The sequence below is a fragment of the Haliotis cracherodii genome, unplaced genomic scaffold (genome assembly GCF_022045235.1).
Source record: "Haliotis cracherodii isolate W230 unplaced genomic scaffold, xgHalCrac1.p SCAF_11, whole genome shotgun sequence".
Taxonomy (NCBI): Eukaryota; Metazoa; Mollusca; class Gastropoda; order Lepetellida; family Haliotidae; genus Haliotis; species Haliotis cracherodii.
In genome coordinates, this window is record NW_027266266.1 from 20153738 (window position 1) to 20162725 (window position 8988).

General features: G+C 42.2%; 2 protein-coding genes across 3 annotated transcripts; both read right to left on the minus strand.

Annotated features, from left to right (window-relative positions):
* Window positions 1-398: 398 nt before the first annotated feature.
* LOC139455530 (uncharacterized) lies at window positions 399-6925 on the minus strand. Of its 2 annotated transcripts, XM_071237081.1 has the most exons (6): window positions 6604-6925; window positions 3902-4029; window positions 3088-3203; window positions 1507-1637; window positions 531-648; window positions 418-490 (listed from the first exon to the last, which is right to left on the minus strand). In XM_071237081.1, the coding sequence occupies exons 1-5, from the start codon at window positions 6868-6870 to the stop codon at window positions 538-540; spliced, it is 753 nt and encodes a 250-aa protein (XP_071093182.1). In that variant the 5' UTR covers window positions 6871-6925; the 3' UTR covers window positions 418-490; window positions 531-537. The 2 variants fall into 2 exon arrangements, with proteins under 2 accessions (XP_071093181.1, XP_071093182.1); XM_071237080.1 differs by having other exon boundaries at window positions 399-648.
* An 894-nt stretch (window positions 6926-7819) lies between these two features.
* On the minus strand, window positions 7820-8744 carry LOC139454925 (uncharacterized). Its single transcript, XM_071236524.1, has 3 exons — window positions 8720-8744; window positions 8278-8330; window positions 7820-8077 (listed from the first exon to the last, which is right to left on the minus strand). Exons 1-3 carry the CDS (start codon window positions 8742-8744, stop codon window positions 7820-7822), a joined length of 336 nt encoding a protein of 111 aa, XP_071092625.1.
* Window positions 8745-8988: the final 244 nt, after the last annotated feature.

Here is an 8988-nt window from a genome sequence, read left to right on the forward strand (position 1 = left end):
TTTCCTTATCTCGACCTTTGATTGGGGAAATGTTAACGAAAATCAAGGGCAGGTAACTTAAGATCACGAAAACCTCGCGAAAGTATCCAGGGTTTACTGTAGGTTAACCGAAATGCGAGCCCTGGAGATATAGAAGATGCTTGAACTTCTGTCATAATACTTTTATTTTCAAAATCTGTAAAACGATCTTCCCTCACATATCTTGATATGAACCTTGTAGCGAGTAATGAGAGGAGTGATGGAGACTTTACACAGTTGACTCTAATGAAAGTAAGAATGGTTTACCCAGATTTTAGCCATATGCTAGCTGTATAAAGGCGGGGACACCAAACGGGCTCCACCAAGTGTGCTCATACGCCAAGAAACAGAGATCAGAGAGTCGTTTTATTCATAAAAACGGAAAGGTTTATTGCTCAATACATTTTTCGAACAATACATGCAACACTCACGCACACAAACAGTAAATTTTCAAACACACACGCGCTCCTATCTTCGATTGAGTGTACAACATACACTTGTTACACAGGATGCTGGTTCTCAACAGCGACATCCAACATTAGGGATGCAGAACTCTCCAGCCTTGCAGCACTCAACCTTGCCGGGGAGGTACTCGCACTGCTTGACGCCCGCGGGGCAGGTTCTTGTGGACTGCAAAGGAAAGTTATTCAGCGTTTAGTTTTTCACGACTAAACTGTCCACAGATAAACCCTCTTAATCCAGCAAGGGTCGTCTGGAATTCGGGGTACTTAGAAGGGTAAAAGGGATTTACGAACGGACCAATCATTTGGATTAACGGGGCTTCCGGACTAAGGGGGCATTTGGCTTAACGGGGTTACATAAGCGCTTTCTTAGTCTTAGGTGTCCCGATTCACATTTTCAAACGATATTGTCAGTTCGGTCAGCCACTATTATTTAGTATCCCACCCACGAAATGAATCAGACTGTGTTTGTTTGTTTGTTGTTTAATGCGGCACTCAGCAATATTCCAGCTATGACGGCGGTCTGTAAGTAATCGAGTCTGGACCAGACAATCCAATGATTGACAACATGAGCATCGATCCACGCAATTGGGATCGATGACATGCACCAACCAAGTCATCTAGCCTGACCACCCAATCCCGTTTGTCGCCTTTTACGGCAAGCATGGGTTGCTGAAGACCTATTCTAACCCCGGACCTTCACCGGCCGAATCAGACTGTGAAACGCACTTCATCTCAAATGTTCGAGTTGGGATTGTGGCTACCTCAAAATACAATCTCAGCGATAGAAACTAACTGTTTCAGTCCATTGGTCCTTCCAAATATCATATAGCAAAATCCTATGTTGTCTTTATGATAGCTTAACTATTGGGCAGTTTGGCAAGGACTATGGGACTAGTGCCAATTTCTAACTGCAATCTGCAGGTATATTTTAAATGTTGATTGACAACAAGTTTAAGCAGTCCATTTGTTTAAATCTGACCTGTATGTTTTCCTAAAAAGCTTTGTGCTTGTTGGCGAAGCTTACCATTTGACGCTTGCTCGCGTGGACCCCCAGCAAAGGGTCAATGACCTGCTTCCACTGAGCGACCGTCCAGCTTGGATCGGCAGCGACAAGAATGTCGTTCAACATGAAAGTAGGTGTGGCAGCAACACCTCCTGAAACAGTAGAGAGAGAGTTTGCATACACCGTAGTCACAGAATCATTTGTATCATGTCAAATTTAAGATGAAATGGTGTTAAACGTCGTGTTTGAGATTGTTTCACTTTTATATGGACGTGTGTGCGTGCGTGCGTGCGTGCGTGCGTGCGTGCGTGCGTGCGAGCGAGTGTGTGAATGCCGGTTATTTAGTGCTAGCCCACTGAGTTTGTTTGTTTGTTTGTTGTTTAACGCCGCACTCACCAATAGTCCAGCTATATGACGGCGGTCTGTAAATAATCGAGTCTGGACCAGACAATCCAGTGATTGACATCATGCGCATCGACCCATGCAATTGGGATACATCAACCAAGTCAGCAAGCATAGTCGCCTTTTACGGCAGGCATGGGTTGCTGAAGACCTATTCTACCCCGGCTCTTCACGGGTCGATTGATAGATAATATGAGCAACGATCTGCACCATAAGGGTTCGATGATACGCAATCAACCTAGTCATCGAACAAACAGTGCGGTGTTAAACAACAAACAAACGAAACATATTATCAATCACTGGATTGTCTGGTCCAGGTTATTTGCATACCGCCTTCATATAGCCAGAATATTGCTGAGTGCGGCGTTAAACAAACAAACGAAAACAAACAAGTAGTTGGACAGATAGCCTGGTTATTATATTCTAACAGACAACGGGTGGGGCATCGTCGATTATCGAGTGTATTTTTTATATGTCCATTGTATTATGATAAATACTTTGGACCCATTCGCTGTCAAAACGAGGCCATGGTGGTGAATGGGTCCAGGGTTTTTATCATGATAGAGTGGTGATATAATACTCGGGATAATCGGGGATGCAGGTTGGGATTTTGTTGGTGAGTTGTGAGTGACAATCTCATTAAAATCAGATCTTAGTTCTCGCTATCGCTGACCAAAGATCTGAGGACATCCCACTACTGGTCACGTCAGAACGACCTTTCATCCTACCAATCAGAGCGTCGCTTAGCAGATCATGAAAGTGACAGACTGAATGTGTTTTCTAATCATGCAACCTCGAAATATTTAACAGCGGGTATTCCGAACGACAGTTTCGGAATTTATGATTATATCCATACAATTTAGACCATCTGTAAGCCATTCCAGAATGTTCTTTTTAACAGTTTTAATTTTTTTAGTCGAGCGTCATAAAGCTCGAGAAAGCTGCCTTCTGATTGGCTAATGTCGATTTCATTGATCGATCAAAGTTCGCAAAAGGTCGTTCTGACGTGATCCGTAATGGGATGTTCTCAGATTTTTGTTTAACGGTAGCGAAAACTAAGATCTGATTTTAATGAGATTGTGGTGAGTGAGTGAGTCGATGTTACTGTGCCCGGCTACCAAAAACGATGTATGACAACCATTAAGTAATGGAGAATTTTTCAGCCCTTTTTTTCAGACTAGCAAATGGTAGGTCCCTTACTTGTGCAGCAGTACTTCCACTCTACCCTCGTGTCCATCTCGATCGTATCGTCCAGGATGAGAGACTTGAAGGTCGCGACCGGGACACCTACTACACTGGCTATGACGGCATATTTACTGGAAGTTGAGAGGGAAGAATTGAACAATTTCTCGCATCATTGCTCATTTGTTCAACTACATAAATAAATTCACAACATTATTATTCCGCACGTGTCCATAAAAATTGAATAATCACGGCAAGGAAAATCAACCGAATCTTGTTTGTATCTTACTTAGAATTAAATAAAACAAGATAACATTTGCATATTGAGTTCAGTGTGTTACCACAAACGGTATCATCCAGACTTGTAAAAAGATATTGAACAATTTGCAAAGACGATACAAACACAGCGGCTATCTAAACACTGATTCATCGGAGTTAACAGCGAAAAAAATCGCCTCTACACACAAAAGCTTCCGTGGTGTAACGTCAGCCTTGTTTTTTAAAACGTTACGAATCCGCCAACTCAAAAAAATTGAAATGTCAAAACAAAAACATGAAAAGCAGTGGGTTTTTTTCCGCCGACCAGAAATAAGTAAAATGTTAAAGAAACCTATTCATGTACTGTCGCAATCAATGTAATGAAAGTATTAACATACTATAATTAAGTAAACATGTATGCACATAAATTTGTGACGTCACGATTCTTGTCGGAAACATGATAGATGGTGAGTTATTTGCGCTGTATAAGTCCAGACAATATTTCTAAATCGCCTCGCATAATGAAATGATGAGTCATAAAATTATTTTTCAAATGTTACATATTTGTACAGACTCGATTATATGTGAGTCCGACAGGTTGAAGGTGACTGCGTTGGTGAGTGAGTCGATGTTGCTGTAGACGGTTTGGATCCACAAGTAGGTGTTCGCCCCCTTGGTCTGTTGGTTGACGATGTGGGAACCCTGCAGGACGAGTAAACACTCATTTCATAAACAATGCTGACAATGAGTGAACGTAAATTCACACATATCAGCAATATGCCAGTTTCCGTAAATCATTGAATAGTAACTATTTTTGAAGTCCTTAATTCGAGGAATGCATGTACGGTTTTTTTGTTTTTTTTCAATTTTCTTGTCTCTTCTCAATGTTTCACAAGTTTTTAGGGAGCAGCGTTTCAACAGGCCTTTATTTAAGGCTTATATTCAAGGATTTACGGCATATATCGTCAGGGCCCAATGTGGTATTAATTTTAAAATATATATTTTACTCAGATTTGATACCTCTCTGCGGTAAGATAGGACAGACCCTTCAAAACAGCCTATCTTAATCGGGGCTTCTAAATTATCGGTACCAACGAAGCATTCTGAGCACTGTGAGCAGCACATTTGACTTTGGTATCTCGAAAACGAACGTTAACGAGCAGTTCCGAGTGGATAATATGATAAAAAAATTATACTAACACCATGTATCATTTAGCGCAATGGCATCTAAAAAGTTGTTTATTCCAGTAAAATATCGATTTTATGGTTTCACATATATATATATATTTCATCAGTATCATCATCTAATACAGAATAGATTGTATGTAGAGAAGCAACAGAATCATATTTCACCGTGTTTATGGATACAAATTAACCTTGCAAATTCCAGGGAAAGTGTCATAACAGGCGATTGAAAGGGAATCAAATCTTCACAATGGAGGATCAGATTGGGTACTGTGTGGGAGCAGGAATGAGGGGTGATTGAATGCCGTTTTCCGCCGCAGTCATATATCCCAGCTATGTGACTGCGGGGTGTCAATAAGCGAGTCGGGACAAAGTCGTATGTGCCAAGTGAGACGCCCTCGCGGTGCGACGACAGACGATTAACCAAGTAAGTCAGCCCGATCTCCCGAATGTTCAGCTGGTTCTTACTAGGTAATTCCCGTGAAGATGCGAGATAGAATTGGTCTTCAGCAACCAATGCTAGTCGTAAGAGGCGACTAACTGGATCTAACAACTCTCGCTGAGTTGTTTGATGCACGCCAATTTCGTAGATTGATGCGCATGATGTCAATCACTGGCTTGTCTCCAGATTCGAGTGTTTAAAGTCGTCGTCATATTGCTGGAATATTGTCGAGTGTTGCGTTACACAACCAACAAACAAGAGGCCAAAGTCATCGATATACCCCGCAGTGGCAAATACTTGTCGTGGATACATATATGAAACTTCTCAAAAGCAACAAAAGGCACCAGTTCACCACTGAACCTATCCACGTGCCAAGTATGGTGACGAAGTGTTGTACGGTTTTCAAGATCTGCCCCGGAACTAGCACTACCCCCATTTTCAGTCGAAGTCAAAGTTCTTGCCATGGAAACTCGATTTTATTCAAAAAACAATTCAAAAGAGCAAACCGGCAAAACGGGTTGCGGGGGATAACAAACACCCTACGGCGTATACAGTGGACCTGATTTGACCCAGAATCCCAACAGGAGCCGGAACACTTCGTATTAGAAGTGGGGTGAAATTGGGTTCAACGTCGCGTTCACGATTATATAGGGACGCGCTTTCAACATCCGTTAAAGTCGACAAGTCGAAGTGTTCATGACATTGCCATTATCTCAGTGAAGGTTTGGAGGACGATTAACCTGGTTCAGTGCTTTATCGTACTCGCCACCTGTGCGTGTATACGACCCGAATCTGTTCATGTCTTCCATGAATACTCGATTATTCAATAATACCCACCTTCATTTTCACATTAAGAGCGTGAGTGAGAATTTCAGTTGAATCACGAAGTGTCAGCTAAATGAGGGAATTAATTCACCAGTCGTTTTTCTATGCAACGTGGGGATTCAAGGTCAGAATATATCCCGAATCCCCATGCTTATCGTAATGTCAACTACACAATTCAATGAGAGTAGTGTGGTTGGATTGTCAGATCTACCATGTACCTAACCCAACCCCAAAAAGTACTAGAATCTGTACTTTACTAAGAAAGTGTTATCCCAAATATAACATTAGTTATACCATGTACCTAACTATACAGCTGATGGCGCGTCATCACACCCAATATGCTCACGCTATCAACAGCTGGTTCAATGTTTTACAGGCACCCGTGACGGCCGTATAGCTTACTTCGTAAAACAAAACTCACTACAGTCAAGTCTGGTTAATCCGACAATCGGCTTTATCCGACACAAATGATGGGAACCGATTTAATCAGTGCTATTTAGACCCGTTAATCCGACAGTCTCGCACTCCGACTCCGACACACCTAATTTGAAACGAATTGCTGAAATCACTCATTAATCAGTCTCGTTGATCAGCGTACACCGTGGTCATCTGCCGAGTCGGCGAGTAGCTGCATATTTCAACGGCTGCAGAGATAAACTTGCTTAACAATAAACAATTACCGCTTTAAATAAACAAAACAGGATTACCTCAATCTCAAATCGGTAGTATTTCTACTGCGCGAGATATTAATTGTGAGATCTATCGTATCCTTACATTAAGCTAAAACCACGCCCACATTTGAATCCCGGAAAACCCCCACTTACCTTGCTAGCATAGAAGGAGTTTCTGTGATACGGCAGGGGAAACAAATGCGTTGTAAGTTGAAGCACGCTTGGTCCATAGGTATCTGCGAGCTTCAAAATGGTAGGCCATGCCTGTTTGCTGTCGGGGCAAATCTGATCAATGTAGAAATCTAAATGAACAGGGGCCATAGGAGACCCAGAGTTGTACACAAACCCCACCTCCCGCTTTGGGATGGGGATTTGTGCCGTGGCTAATGCAGCAAGTCCGAGTGCAAGGAGAAGCTTCATGGTCGCTGTAGTGAATTGAGAGCCCGGCTGTGTCTTTGTGACGAAAAGAACCAAGTGTGCTTATCGTAAGCTTTCTTAAATAGAGCAGATAAATCCAAGTCATATGACTGTCACGTGATCTGTACAGACAATGTATGTATAGTGACTCAGCAGAGTTAAATTACCGGATTATCTTTAGACAAGGGTCATCGTTGAATTCGTATATGTACACAAGGTGTTTATGTCATGTTTGCATAATTGTGTATAATTGTCAATCTGGTCCACAGTAGCTATGTATGTTGAGCCGTGCGTGTCAGTGTGAAGTTGCTATACAGTTCAAATGCTGCGAGAAAGGCTGTGTATCAATGTCCCAAACATACCCTGTAATATGTGACCATGACAAGCACAACTGATGGGTAGTAGTATCGTTTATTTGTTTGTTAACGAGAGAGAGAGAGAGAGAGAGAGAGAGAGAGAGAGAGAGAGAGAGAGAGAGAGAGGGAGGGTCAAACGTGGATATAACACCTTTTGGGCTTGTCAAGTGCAGTTTAGACATCACTCTACTCTGAATGTTTATGAATCACTACGAAAATGGCATTCTAACACTGGACAACTAAGCTAACATATTAACACAGTAACATATTCAGTGGTCATTGTTGATGTGTGTTCGATATTTATTCGCCATACTGTCACAGACCTAAGGAAATCTACGGACTGACAAATGAGCTTGCATAACTGTAATGTTACCGGAAGCTTTTGATTATTGGCTTGATGGCGATGATGGCGTTTGATCCATGTGTAACCGGACATCTACATTTGATATAAAATACAGCAGCAAACAACAATTGGAACAATAACATGATTTACTAACGAAAGAACAACCAAGTGGGAATGAAAACAGGGAATATAGTTAATTCATTTTCCAAAATGTTCCCACAAAGAAGAATGGTGAATGGTGTTAAATGTCACTTTAAGCATGGTCTTTGTTGGAGGTGAAAACTCTCTTGACCAGACGGATGAAGCGGGACAGCAAGGCTCTCAAGAAGGACTGGGGTGGGAGGGGTTGTGTGTCTTCCTCATGGCCGAGGTCGATCTCCACAAAGTCGGTGTCAACCATAATGACGTGGCCGGTGATGTTGACAGAAACAGAGACAGGGGCTGGGTCGGGGACAGAGGTGGAGGAGGTGGGGAGGGTGGACAGGGGTTCAGGGCGGTACACACAAGGACGCTGGTGAGGAGGTGGAAAGAGAGAAGTGATGAGACAAGGGTGATAGGTAAGGTTATTTATGAACTGGGTTAGGAAAGAGTGGCCATACAGGAGAAGGATATGGAACAGCACTAGACTTAGACAGGAATCGGTTGCAAAAGCAAATACTGAGAAAATTGATTTCACGTTTTATTCTGTTTCTACAAGCCTAGCACACCTACTCGACGTGGGACAGGAGCGGCAGCAGGGGTGAGGGCCTGGTGAAACATCCTCTCTGTGTGGGGGAGAAGTGATAAGAATACGTTAAATAGAGACTACATAGGAAGTCATGATCAGGTACAAGTAAGCATGTAGACCTACGTATACTTATGTTTACTTGTGTGTACTTGTATCGTCTTTATATTTGATACAATAAAGAATCGAGTACGCATCTATCGGGACTGAGAATTTTCATTACATATGTGAGGATTAGCCATTTAAGTAACTCAGATATTACATAAAAACACAAGGATAACGTTTAGTACATCCCAAGAAACGTTTCAGTACGTTTATCAACGTAAGATTGTACGGGGGTGTATTCAGTTCGTTAGGACACATCGGCCTGTCACACCACATTAAACGACAGATTGAAACAAAATCATCATAAAGATGTAATATTGGTACCTTGAACATAACTACTTGACATCATGTTGAAAAACTCAAGCGATGTTCAAAATCGAAGGTAGAAATTGATTGACAACAGAGAGATGCAGCGGATACAATAGCAACAACAATGGCGTCGTTTTGCTGAGGTCGGTAGCTAGGCAACGATCGGCACTAACGGAAGGGAGATAACTCTCAGTTTCCTAGCATTTCTTATACCGCTAGTAATGGTTGCAAGGTTGGTTACCGCAGCAAGTGTTAAGCTCACAGGCGGAGGCCACAAAATGTGG